At 44.7% G+C, this 14,615-nt stretch overlaps 1 protein-coding gene across 3 annotated transcripts in view; it reads left to right on the forward strand.

The window, feature by feature from the left end:
- The first annotated feature begins 956 nt into the window (after positions 1–956).
- TANGO6 (transport and golgi organization 6 homolog) overlaps positions 957–14,615 on the forward strand; it is a 591,842-nt gene continuing 578,183 nt past the window's right edge. For all 3 annotated transcript variants that reach the window (XM_078668284.1, XM_078668285.1, XM_078668287.1), the window contains exon 1: positions 957–1,063. In XM_078668284.1, the coding sequence (XP_078524410.1) occupies positions 1,000–1,063 (64 nt within the window). In that variant the 5' untranslated portion in view covers positions 957–999. The remainder of the gene's footprint in view (positions 1,064–14,615) is intronic.

Here is a 14,615-nt window from a genome sequence, read left to right on the forward strand (position 1 = left end):
AACGGGCCCCCACATTGCCGCCATGGAAAAGCATGTTCCCTCCCACATCCTAATATGGATGGCGGTGTCTAACAGACACCGCCACCTTATGAAACCCTTTTCGGCCCGGTCAACTTGTTGACCAGGCGGAAAAGCGGAGGACGGTCTTTCCGTCCGCCGCGGTCCCCCCTGCCATAGTAATATGGCGGGGGAAAATGGGTGGCGGGTGGGGAAGGATGTCGGGTGGATTGCCACCGCCCGCATGGTGAAGGCGATCCGCCCGACATCCTAATGGGGCCCCAAGTGTGGTGTTTTAATTGCATACTTATGTCGACCTCCAAGCTTGGCTGTAGTTGACTTCCCATGACCGGGACAATTCTACGGGGTGTGACACTTTAATCCAGTGTAGTGTAGAGCACATCTCCCCATACCCCAAAAAGAGTATTGTAATCCAGACCATGTATAGCGCTTTAATGCCCTGCGTTACATAAAGCTAAAAGAAAACAGAGCTTTACTGAAAAAAAATACCATATGTCTCCCTTGGTTAAATCCAGTACACAATGATGATTTACTTTAAAGCTTTTGAAAAATTAACATATAATAAATACCAAAGCAAATGTATATATTTCACTTTTTTACGTACTAAGGCAGCATAGTACTAATTTCGAAAGAATGGGGACAAAAGCTGTCAGCGCTGCTTTAACCCAGCGTTTGCTTTCATTCTGTTCTACATCGCCCCTATAAACACAGTTTAACTAGTTCACCACAACATTAATCCGGACGCCTTGACGCACGGAGTGATAAAACTCACAGATGTTCCCTTTATGCCACAACCAACATGGCGGCAGGTTCCCTCAATGAATGCATAGATATCTAACTGCTGTCCCACTGTCTCCGCAGAACGCCACACCCAAGATGGCGCGCAGTGACAACCGGTTGATCGACGCATTAATTTGACGTAACTCGTCAACACTGCCTAGCGCAGTGCTTCTGCTCTGCTTGTGTGAAGCAGGCGCGGGGATGGAAGGGGGTTTGAATCTAGCCCTTGTCACCGAGGTGCTGGGCTTCCTGGTGACTCCGGCTGGTGAGTGACGGAGACTCTAAAGTTGCAATCGGGAACATGTACAGTGGCGGAGCGGGGTAGCGACATACAGTGTAAACATTATGAAAGCATGGCAAAGCTCGCGATGTGCAGGGAAAAGTTTGTTGTAGGCAGTGTGTAGAGCTACCAAACCACTCAATGTCTCCTCGACACAGTCCTATATCTTCGTTTTACAAGTAGGTGTCGAGTTCGTTTATCAAATTGGTTTAATTAAACGGAACCAAATGCACAGTTGTCAGAATTTACTGATTTATCATAAAAAGGCCAGTACTGAAAACCGAGTATCCCAGTGACAAGACATCATCTGGTAAATCATGCTCAGGGCTATGTGCAGTGGGGTGGAATATGGGCTGTGCAGCGTTTAAGGACGAAGTAGCATTTGGCTCGCAGACATGTCAGTGTATCTGGTGTGTAATAAAGATTGTTCTGCAGGGCAGTGTATGACAGGTATATACATCCTATCTGCTAGTTAAAAAAAAAACATTCAAATATTTTAAATATATATTTATTTCATGTATACAAGACTTACTGCGCAGGCAATCTTAAAAGAGAAAGTTAAACTCGGTCACATCTTAAAAGGATATAGAGCACGATGCCCATTTTACTAATATGTCAGGAAAATAGCAAAAACTGTTTGCATCACGAGCACTTGGTCTAGGTGGGCTTAGATATAGAGTGCCTAGTGCATGGTTCAAAATTAGTACTTATAGTGCACAATGAAGTACTTCAAGGGCTCTCTGTCAGTCAGACCTTACAGCTACCTTGTCCATGAACTTCACAAAGCGGACAATTCGCTACAGTCATTGCCCTAGAAATAGTGTGCGATTGCCTTATGACAGATGTGGACATTCAGTGAATAAAGTCTTTAACCAGAATTGGCTCTCCCACTCAAAACAAGGACCCAGGACATGGACCAAGGATTCCTTCGGAAATGGATACAAAACTGCAAGAGCTGTCATCGTGTTAGCGTGTTTCCATCTTTTAGCAACTTCCCCTACATCGAATAGACCCATTCGTAGTCTTAGAAACCTTAAATTGTAGTCTCTTAGTGATAAATAGGATTGAGGCTTCAACTCGACATCGTTTGCGGCTGCATGTTGATTATGAGCTTTTATTTGCAGGGCCAGAAGTTCTTTTTTTTACTGACAAGATTTTCACGAAAAGAAATATGATGGCCCCATACGAGCTATTCAAGTCCCATGGATAGTTAATTTGAAGATATTCCAAAGACTTCTGAATGGCCTCCAGCCAAGGCGATACTGGTAAATTAAATCAGTCTTTACCCAGAGGAAATGTAAGGCTCCCAGCTTCAGCCTTATTTAGTTTAAGCCAGAATTTCAATAATGTGGTCCTCTGTGCCAATGTTTGTTCTATAAGGCCAAATTCTAGTCATATCTGAGATTCCCTAGTGGAATTTGGAAGTCTGAAAATTTGACGAAAGACCCTTATTTGGTTCTTGTTTAACCAATCCTCAAATTATCCGGGAATGCTTCCAGGCCTTAGACTAAAGAGGAGAGAAATGTAGCTAGTATGACTTGCAATAGCATTAAAATGGAGAGGCCTGCAATATTGCTAGCTGTTTTGGAAATATCTGCAGCTATCCCTGTATCTCATATTTGCAGTGCTTCCATGTGAATGCTTGAAGAATCAGAGGACTGAAACTCGATTTCGGCGTATGGGGTGTGTTGCACATGACATTGCATATAGAAGAGTAGGTAAAAAAATGTGCAGGGCAGAATGTGTGAAGGCTGTGTTGAAACAGGGTAGTTTGCTACAGGAAGGTGTCCGTCACGTAAAGTGGGATGCAGAGCAGTGTTTGTTGTTTGGTAATGAAACTGGGACGGGCAAAATGCCTAGTGGGAGTGTAGCTGCATGGGGACAGCTAAAATCAAACCAGCGTTTAGGTAAATTTACTGCTCTAGACTCTGAGAAAGTTATCTGCGTTTTAGCATGTCTAAGAAGTGATCATTACGTGCTCTTGGGTACTGTTGGTTCTGACTGAAAGCTACTGTTTCCTCTCAGTTTTTTAAAACTTTGACGTAGTTCTGCGACCAAGCTCCTTGTGTTAAAAGCGCCACGGAGAGAGCTTCTTGTCCCGAGTGTGTAGGTACTACAAGCATAGTTTTGTGGCAGAGGGCAGGGTCGAATACCATGTATCAAGCACATTTCGCGCTGTGGATGGCTACTTGTCATGCACCGCAAACACGGTTAGTATATATTTTTAGCACACAAGATGGATGCATGCATGCTTTGTGCATTTTGCCTGCTGGGCATAAGCATGTCAATTGAATTCCAGAAGCAGGGTTAGAAGGCAAAACATATGTCTTAAGTGAGTGAGCATTCCAATAGGGCATGCAATAGTAGTATTGAAAAACAATCTTTTGATTTTGCATTGTACACTTAAGATCCTTTCTACAGTGGTTTCAAACCCTGCATTCTGCTGGAATTATGTAATACCTGGAAATTATTTTGTATCCGTATCTTGTGGTAATCCCCCCATGATTTACTGATTTTAACCAATGGGATTCATCAAAAAGAGATGAGTATACTTCAAGATACAACAGTATTTTACAGTAATGATGTTTATGCACAATTCCAGCTTGTGTGAGGTGAAACAGCTTACTAATTCCTCCTTTTGAACTTTTGGAACCTCCTATACAGACTGCCCTGTTGCACGTGCTCTTATTCTTCATGGTATTTAAAATACTTTCGGAGCATTCTTATTTTGGAAGCTTTACTGAGGTCGTTTGCAAGCCACGAGAGCAACACACTTCCCACTCTGCACAAACAAACTTACACCAAGGGGAATCAACAGCCGCAGTGCGGTGATAACATCACATGACTCGTGGTCTCCTGCAACACGCACACACCTCCTGTCCAGGCACCATTACAAACAGAGGCATTTCTTACATTCCCCCATACACTGCTGCTTAGCCACCTCTACCTGCACATAAGCAGGCTCCTCCAGTATGAGCAGGCCCGGCGAGCCATGGGCTAGGAGGCGCTGCAGCCACCGTTGCTGCTCGGGCGCCTCTCGCCGCCCGCAAGTAGGGTCCTCCAGTGGCAACATGCAAACCCAAGCCCCAGTGAGAAGCCGTTTTTTACAAGTAGCATGTGTGCTTTCTTATACCACATTATTACTAATTATATTATAAATAAAAGCTTGACACGTGACATTCTGTCTGTTTGGCTGCCTTCTCAACTTGGTGCTTTCGCTTACATAAATTGTTTGAAACTAAATGGCAACCTATCTTATGTTTGGCTGTAAAGCAACGTTTTTTTAGGGTTGTGATTTAGTTTTGTCTATTCTGTTGTTGTTAATTTACACGCAAAACGAACATATTAGATGTGTCGCGGGTTTTTTTTATGCGTACATTCAGATTCTCCAGCTTGTCTGCAATCTACGTTGCATGGACGCTTTCACATACAGATATCAATCTTGAGCTAAATGGTGATCGGTCACATATGTAGTTGCGAAGGCTCGTTATTTTGGATTAATGTAACACTATTTGGGTAATTTGGGGAAATTTGGGGCACATAACATAAAATATATTGTCTTCTCTGCAAGTATGCTCAATTTCTTTGGTATTCTGGTGTTTGGCTGGTGGTGTGTGTTTCTTTGGTGTGCGTGGACTGGTGCTTGGCTGGCAGTGTGCTGGAATGGTGCTTGGCTGGCAGTGTGTATGGACTGTCACTTGGCAGGCAATATCCGTGGACTGGCACTTGGCTGGTGTTGTGTGTTGACTGGCGCTTGGCGGGTGGCCTGGTGCTTGGCGGGCGGCCTAGTGCTGGCTGGGCGGCTGCGTACGGCCTGGTGCTGGGTGGGCGGCTGTGCGGGGCCTGGCGTGGACTCGGTTGGCTTGGTGCATGGCCTGACACTGGGTAGATGGTCTGGCACTGGGCGGGCGACCTGGCACCGGGTGGGCGGCCGCGGGCAGCCTGTTGCTGGGCGCGTGTGGAATGGCCACCACGCATGTGTGGTCTTGCTACCACGCGTGTGTGGATTGCTTGTGTGTGTATACTGGCGCATAGGCTGGCGGTGTGTGTGTAGACTGGCGTTGTGCTGGTAGCTGCTAGCCAGTATATGTATTGATTTGCTTGAGGTGTGTTTGTCAGTCGTCTCATGTTTGGGTGCTTGGTAATGTGATTGGTGTGTTAGCCCTGTTGGTATAGGTGAGTGATGGGCTCTTGAATGGCGCTGTTGGTAAATGTAGGGGTTGTATTATGTTGGGCCCGCAGATGGTAGTGTGAATGGTTTTCTGTGTGTAATACATGAAAGGTTGTGTGAATGGAATACAAAGCGGTTGGAGACTTGCTGTGGCTTTACAGCTCACGAGCTGTAAGTCAGTGGTTCTCTAATATGATGTTGAAATTATTACCAATTACGTTTGCGGATTTGATATCATAAAGTCATTGGTGAATATAGTTTTTTTTTTAACAAACTATTTATTTACCCTCATGCCAAATCCAACTAGTATGCCTGTGATTGACTAGTGGAGGGGTGTCTAGTAATGTTTCCATGTTTTTTTGCTTTTTATCATCAGTGCATGCTCTCTGTAGTGAACTCCTTCTGACCACACATCGTTTTGGAAACTGGTCAATAACGGAATAATATGTGGTATGCTTTGTGTGGATCCCACAAGGTTTAATTACCCAGAAGCCCTTGTAAATTTGATTCAGTGATAAAAAACATATTTTTTCCTCACATTTCTGTGTGGGACAGTTGTGGGAGGACCGGGCTGACACCTTTTTTTTTTTTATCACACATCGGTTCCCCAGGTTTCCCGATAAAAATACTACCTCGCTTGTGTGGGTGGGCCAAGTGCTCGCGACTAGGAAGGGCCCAAAACGTATTATGGGGACATCTAAGTTATCTATCACAAAACAACCTGTTTTTTTCAAGGGGGACACTTGCGCTTTTGGTCCCAGGCTCGGCGTCCATCTAGGGAAACCAAAAAAACCAGCACATTGCTAAAAGCTAGATACCTGGGTGTTAGGACACACAACGGCAAGTCCTTGATACATAAGAGGAGCGATCCGTTCACGGAACTACAACTCCCAGAACCGCCACACCGAGGACTACAATTCCCAGGGGGGCACCGCGCGGAGCAAGCGCCGTCATAAAACGGACCTCCGTAGCAAGACCCGGCGTCGGATATTCAGTGTTTGTAGCGGCAGAACACTTAGCCTGGACTGCACAGAAGGTGAGACCTTTCCTGTGCCTTGCCCCAGTCCCCGCTCGAGAGATATCGAGCGCGAGGGACGCTGAGAACTTTCTTGTACTTTGCCCCAGTCCCCGTTCGAGGGTTGTCGAGCACGAGGGACGCTGAGAACTTTCTTGTACTTTGCCCCAGTCCCCGCTCGAGGGTTGTCGAGCGCGAGGGACGCTGAGAACCTTCCTGTACTTTGCCTCAGTCCCCGCTCGAGGGTTATCGAGCGTGAGGGACGCTGAGACCCTTTCTGTACTTTTGCCTCAGTCCCCGCTCGAGGGTTATCGAGTGCGAGGGACGCTGAGACCTTTTCCAGTACTTTGCCTCAGTCCCCGCTCGAGGGTTATCGAGCGTGAGGGACGCTGAGACCCTTTCTGTACTTTTGCCTCAGTCCCCGCTCGAGGGTTATCGAGCGAGAGTGAGCGAGAGGGACGCTGCCCCTTCCTATACTTTGCCGCAGTCCACGCTCGAGGGCATCGAGCGCATTAGTACGCCTCACCCGGTTTCATGGGTTCCTAAAGCCACAGCCCATAGGTTACCTCGAACAGCCGCACACCTCGTGCATTGCCCTCATTTGGAGTGTGTCGGGACCGACACAAATGCGGAGGACGAACTGAGGAACACCACCATACCCAGTTCATTAATCGAGTGGCATTGTCGGCCACTGCTTAGCACGGTGCCCTCTGTTGGTGAATGCCGGGACCGGCATTCGTGCAGAGGACGGTTGGACCAGAACCATTGAAACTCCGCGGGGTATTTGTTTCGCTTTATACCTCATTGTGCTTATATTCCATCTGGCAATACAGTGCGAAATAAAGCCGGTTACAGTAGCCCTACAAGTCTATTCTCTGTTGTGGTATGATCGATAGCGTCGGGGTGGTGTACACAGGTACCCGATCCTGAGGGACTAGGCGATTACACTGGGGGAGTCCAGGGAGGTGTGGCTTCCATGGATCCCACAATGTTTTCTTAACCAGAATAACCTGCAAAAGTGAAACGTTGAATAATAACACAAATTTTCCTTGCATTTCTATGACGTGAACTACAGCAATGTTCAGGGATCCACAACATTTCTACCACCTATCGTTCCCTACGGTAGCATTCTTATCAGGAGAGCTGGGTGAATGCTGGGTGGTAGGAAATCTTTGACGGCCTGGTCATCCCACAACTTTCCACACAGAAATGTGAGGAAAATGTAGAGTTTTAACTAAATCTGACGTTTGCCGGGGACTCTAGGTAAGATAACGTTGGGTAATCCACGCAAGCCATACTACCCTGGACTCCCCTGGGTGTCTACTTTTCAGAAATGTCGGGGGTTGGTAGCTTCCCTAGATGGCCGCCGAGCTCGGGCCAAATACACAGGTGCCTCCTTGCGAAACCAGGTTAGTTTGTGATCATTTTGATGTCTCCACAATACGTTTTGGGCCCTTCTCTGGTGCAGGCACTTGGCCCGCCCACTCAAGTGAGGTAGCATTTTTATTGGGAGACCTGGGGGAACACTGAGTGGTAGGAAATTTGAGACTACATGCAGATTCCAGGACGTTTTCTAAAAGAAATTCAAGGAAAATATGTTTTTTAGGCAAAGTTTAAATTTTGCTTGGGATTCTGGGAACAAAAACCTGGTGAGAGCCATGCAAGTCACCCCACCCTATATTCCCCCGGGCGTCTAGTTTTCAGATATGTACTGTTTTGGTAGGTTTCTCTAGATGTTGGCTGAGCGGTGCCCCCAGTTCTACACCTACCCACATTGCAAAAAACCACAGTTTTTCAATGGAAAAATGTGAAGTGTCTACATTGCATTTGCCGCCCTTTCATATCATGGGCACTTAGCCTAACCACATGAGTGAGGCCTCATTTTTTTTGGGGGGGGGGCACTGTGTGGTAGGAAAATTGTGACTGCCTGCAGAGTCCATAATTTTTGGCAAAAGAGAAATGCAAGAACATTTTTTTAGGCAAAATTTGAAATTTGCAGGGGATTTTTTGTAAAAGTTAAAAAAACCAAAAAAAAAACTGGTAAGAGCAATGCAAATCACCCCCCCCCCCTGCACTCCACCAGGTGTTTAGTTTTCAAAGATTTGCTGGTTTGGTAGGTTTTCCCAGGTGCCCGCTGAGCTGGGGCCCAAAATCCACAGCTAGACACCTTGTAAAAAAACATGCATTCTGCTGGGTAAAATATGATGTCTCCTAGGTCACGTTTTGGAGTATTTTGTGTTGCAAGCGCAAGGCCCAGTCACACAAGTGGGGTACCATTGTTATCGAGAGACATGTGGGAATACAGAATTGTAGAGCATTTGTTATTATCAATTGAATATCTCTGCATTTGTGCCTTTCAAATGTAAGCAAGGGTGTAACACAGAACACATTTTACAAAAGGTTGTCTGAAACACATGCCTGTATGGCTACCCATAAATTCAGAGATGTACCAATAACCACTGCTCCTAAGCTCAGTATATGGTGTTCCTTTTAGAAGTACAGAGTTTTCCTTCATTCTTCATAATGTACCATATGATTTGCTGTATAGTCTGTACACAGTGAAAAACCATTGTAAGGTGCAGCTTGGTTGTTGGCTCTGGGTACGTCAGGTTCTTGGAGAACCTATCAGCCCTATATATCCCTGCAACCAGAAAGGTCCAGAGAATGTAATGGTATACTGTTTTCAAAAATCTGCCATACTAAGAAGAAGTTACAGATGAAAACGTAGACACAAATTATTGTTTTTTTCAACTCAATTTTAAATCTGTTTTATTTCAACTGTTACTTTTTATTGAAAAACATGAAGGATCTACACAAATGACCCCTTGCTCAATTCAGAATTATGTCTAGTTTTCAGACCTGTATAGATTTCCGAGACCCACCACTGGTTTCATACCCTTTTTCCATCACAAACTGGAAGGAGATTGAAAGCAAAATAGTAAAAATTGGCTATCTCCCATTAAAATGCCAAGACTGTGTTAAAAAAATTGTTTTTCAAAATCAAGTCTGTCTGTTCCTGGATGCTGCGAAGATGGGGATTTTAGCACTGCAACCTTTTGTTGATGCCATTTGCAGGGAAAATAACAGACGCTGTCCTGGAGTCTTCATTCAAATGTGCTAATCTTCCTAACCTGCCTTGTTGGAGGACTTAAAATAGTCTAATTAGCTGCAACTGGGCTCCTCCATTATGTCCATCTAAGAGAACCCATTTCCCTGTGATCTATACCCTGGCTGCTCATTGCTCCTGAGACCTAATTAAACACCCTTTACAATGCACACACACTGTACCATGAACAAGACCAATAATTCCTCCAGGATAAGATTTCCAAATATGGAAGACCCTGCCTAGCTCTCAAAGTTCTTAATTATGAAACATAAACATAACTGCAAATGCTTATACATCCCTGTGCTATGGTTACAGAATACCATGCATGTTTTCATTTCCTTAGTGCAGGAAACATGTCTTATAAAACATAGCTCTTCTCCCCTAAAGAATTAAACTTTTTCGATTACCCCTGTGTTCTCTGGACCCAGAACGCTGGAGATTTCAACCCACCACCCTCTCTGTGATCTTATGGTAAAACCAAAATGGACACTAGGCCTTACTGCCCAAAACACATTCTTTGAATGGAGGAAAACAAAGAAATGATGGGTAGATGTTTGAAATAGCCTTGATAACTGGTATTTACCTGCGACCCTTTCCAGTTCATCCTTTCTTTCTCTCTAGGCCACTCCAGTCAGAGACCAGACATATACAAATTGAGCTTCCTGCTACTCTAATAGCACCAATACAACCTGAACTGCTAGGCCAAGTCTCCTCTAGATGGGAGCAAAAGCAAACCCTGACTCATTTCATCCTTGTTGGGTGTGGAAACATGTTCAAAGTGTTTGTGGATCTGAACTCAAATTGTTATGTATTTATGTGGTGTTTCAATAGCGTCAACTTAACTAAAAGGCAGCAGAGTGCTGTACATGGCGTATTAAGTCAGCGAGTGATGGGAGCAAAAGCTGGCTTATGGACAGTTAATGTTTTGTGATGTAGTGTACTTTACAGAGGTGCATCGTAGTTTCTTTCTTGAATTGGAACAGCATTTGGGCGTCCTAATGGATATTGTAATGCTGTTCATTATCCTGGGTGGAGGGATGGAAAAGGCCTACTGCCTTGTTTTTACCTTGTACAATTCATAGTCTGCATTGTGGTGTTGACCTGGCTACAGGTGTGACGAGAACCACCAAAAATGGTGAGCTTGTCTGCAAGATAAGCGGGGTGCTGGTCCTAATGGCTTAGTAAATGATGCAGCTGGTATTAAAGAGGGTTCGGGCTGCCAAGGGGAGCCAATAGAGTTCCATTGCCAATGGTACCTGTGAGAATATTCTCAGTTTGAGAAACATTCTCTCAACCACAGTCCCTGGGATACCTCAGGACAGTAACCTGCTTTTGAGATCCATGTCACTGACAAAACTCCTTGGTATTTGGGTGAATGTGCTTGAGATAATGTGTCTCTTCCTCAGATGTTCATGGCCTCCTCTGGTACCAATTTCCAAGGATAGCTCGCTGCCTAGTGAGTGTTCTAAACTATATAGTTACTCTTACCTGTGGCACTTTAAGCATGTCACCAGATTAGCCGACTAGGGGACACCTTCCTCCCTTCTCTTTGGGCCTCTGACTGTAAACCTAGTTCCCCTTAGGCTTCTTTACCAACCTGGTGCAACGGGGACCATTCTGGCCCTTCTTTTCCAGCTTGCAACCACACTGCTGGGAGTTTGTCTCCCGTTTAGGGCTGGAACCTTGGCGTTCCAGCCCCTTATTGAATTGGTTGGCTAACCACTGGTTGGGAAATACAGGATATTTCTCTAGATTTTTCTCAGTTGGATCTGACCGGTGCTGTCTGAGTGAGGTGTAGCACCCCTTCAAAGGTCACTCCACCACCATCAACTGGTTAAGCAACTGCTAATCCTGTGATGTATTCCTATAGGTTCTGAATCGATCCCCCTATTCCTGACCCTATTCTGGTTAACAAACCAACAAGTTAACTAGCAGTCAGCCCATGAGGCAGCAAACCCCCATGATGCAGATACCGTTATCTGACGAAGCCACACTACGGCACAGGAACGTGTTATCTGATTAGGTCATAACGCTTGCGATCTAATTAGACAAGCGATATTCCTCCAGCCCCTGATAAGGCATACGGAGTTCTCAAATCAAACCTATGACAGACCTGGGAAAAACCCTGCGGCCATTGTTTTGATTTCACCGAGAACTTCAGCAAAGGAATGTGCTAACGACCAGGTCGTATGACATCCTTATTGACGTATCTATGTCCATCCTTACGTCAATCTCGGCACCTTAAAGGTATAAATATTACCGATATTGCCCTATGCAAACACACGCGGTGGAGACGGAGCAGCCATACTTGCCGAAGCCCAGAGCAGAGCAGACCCCGCTGGCGCAGCCCCGCCTTCCTGACGCGCTGAGAACGAGACGCGCTGCTTTCTCCTGCCGAGAGATCCAGCACCGGCGCTTCCGGGTAGCCCTCGCAGGCAGCCTGGAATATCGAGACCAGAGAGAGAGATACCATCCCTCATTCATCCTAACTTCCAGGTACAGAACTGAATAACCCCTCACAGAGAATTCTTTAGTCAGTCACTTGGCAAAACAAACTTAACTTAAACTGTAACTTTCTATTCCCGCCCACACATTAGGCTTAGGTCAGGTACACGGGGTAGGCGTATTTAGAAACACCAGTTGAGTACGTTTAGTCAAATGTATATGTGTATATATCTATTTTAATCATTTTAAACCTTCATATGGCTTAGAAACCATATCAATGTTTTTACAGTATTATTTTATACTTCTGCTTTTAATGTATGCACTTTACTTAACCATAAGTATTGCAATAATATCGATCCATTTCTCTTGTATGAGAAAAGAGACTGATCAATAAATAACACCTTTTTATTGAACACGCCCGTCTCTTCCATTTCTCTACAATCTGATGAGACTAAGAATGCACGTACTGACTGAGTAAAATAAATTGCCTTTTGTTCACACGACTCTCGAGATATACTCTTGATTAGGGGAGAGCAAAGTTGTCATGTTCTATGGTTGTCAGAAACTAAATCCCTTCTTGTCTAATCAAGGAAGTTAATTCCTTCCTGAACATTCGAGAAAGTTTCTAGTGAACTCTGAGCTAAGCTGGCAAACCCAAAACTTTAAGTCTAATATCGACAGTAGTAGACCTAGTTAACGTCTGGTCTAGGCCTATACTATTGAAGGTATTATTCCAATGCGCAGAGCCTATTGGGATGATAGGAACTACACTACATGGCGCCCAATGCGTTTGGAAAGGGCGATAAAACTAACGTAAGACATTTAGAGTAACTCAGTCGTGCTTTCTCACTCAGACCCCTTGGCCCCACAATACTCCAAAGACGTCTGGAGTGGGTGAAAGGTAATATCCTCCAAAACCTCGCAGGAGGGAACTCCTATGTATGGTTCTTGGTTTAGTCAACGTTGAAGGATACACTGTTCCAAAATATTGTGCATCTAATCTTTGTTTCCATAAGAAACCTGATCTGCAAACAAACAGAATAACCTTCCTGTCGGAAAAATGGTAGACAGCGGTGATGAAAGAGAGGCAGTTAGAATAGCAACTGAACTCGCAGAAGCTGATGCTACTATGCAGGAAGCAGACCCGGATATAATACTCATCCCGGTCATCAAAAGGAAATCTATAACCATAAAACTTATAGAAAATGGACTGACACCTAGAGGTGGCACAGTCATATTCGTAATTGAGGCACACGAATATCGGCAGACAGAGGTATACTATTCATGGATACATTTTCCAGCAGCAAATCCTGTAACAAAGTACTTCCACTATTACAAAATAGAGGAACCTCCTGAAATATACACTCCTTTCGAGGAGGTGGAAGTACCACTCAAATTTCAAGAGCACCTGCTCTAATTTGATGGCGCCCTAAAACATAACAATCACATCACCAGGCTCGGTCCTTTAGGTAGACCAGGAGCAACGTGGCCGGTCCTAGCCGGATACACACCACATCCAGACATCGACGGGATGTCTGCAGCAGAGCTTTTAACACAGCTAAAACAATTAATAAAAATACATAGACAATTAGTCCAGTATGTGATGCGGACTTCAACAATTCAACCAGCAATTAAAATTCCACAGCTGACTCCTCACCAGGGGAACACAAATAAAATTACACCACAGAACATACAGTCCTGCCTAGGTAAAGTACCGGCTAAACGGGAACAAATACCATTCTGGTCGGCACAAAAAATCACCCAAATAGAGGCGGTGTTTCCAGACACCACCCCGTTAGAAAAACACAGGATTCTGACTATCTGTCTTCCAATGGGAATCGCACCACACATAGAGGACTGTGACACTTGGGGTACAGTCTTTGCTTCCATTTACACAAAAACGCACGGTGTTCCATCCATCTCGGTAATACCAGATGTGCTAAAACAAATTCAAGACGAATATGGTCCAGAACCCGCTTTAACTCTTGGTATGAAATTACTGAAAGACTTCAAGCAGGTCTCTGCTATATTATTAGCCAACATCAAGGGAGAAGCAGCAAAGGTGGCGATCCGCCAGAGGTTAAAAGAGACAGATATAGCAGACCAACCAGCTGAAATTGCCAGAATCATAGAAAAATCCTATGAGGAACTAGGTAGGGATAGTTTAGGTGGAATACCAGTAAAACCACAACTGATTGAAAGTCCAGAAAAAATATTTTTTAATAATAATTCAACATCACAGAAAAAGAGCTGGGATGGAAACAAACAATCCAATCCTAAAGAAAAGAAATTCCAGTCCAGAGGAAGATCTCCTCGGCGAAGAGAAAAATCTCCGAACCAAAGACACAGGTCACCCCAAAGTGACCCCTCTGGGAAAAGATATAACCTTAGAAATAGGGATAATATAAAGAAGCCTGATAGATATCAAGACATTGAAACACGTCCCTCTCAATCTTTTCAGACTTCCTCGCAGAAATCGGAAAGAAGAGGACAATCAGAACAAAGAGGAGAGCACGCCAAGTCCAAAGACAAGGAACCTGCTCATCTAAAAAAGAAATTACAATTTCCAAAAAAGAAGGTAGCCAGTATCAAGGTAGTTAACAATGCCGAGAATACTGAGGACACAACTGAAAAACGGAGAATGGGCTCAGACGATGCTAGACAGCGCAGCAGAAGTGAGCATAGCTCGCAAAGTCCTTATGACTCATCTGGAGACAGTGGACACGAATGAATATCTTCAAGTGGAAACTGCAGACACCAGGGTTAGCAAACCTCACAAAATATATGAAATAACATTACA

Source organism: Lissotriton helveticus, chromosome 12, assembly GCF_964261635.1.
Source record: "Lissotriton helveticus chromosome 12, aLisHel1.1, whole genome shotgun sequence".
In the NCBI taxonomy this organism is placed as follows: domain Eukaryota; kingdom Metazoa; phylum Chordata; class Amphibia; order Caudata; family Salamandridae; genus Lissotriton; species Lissotriton helveticus.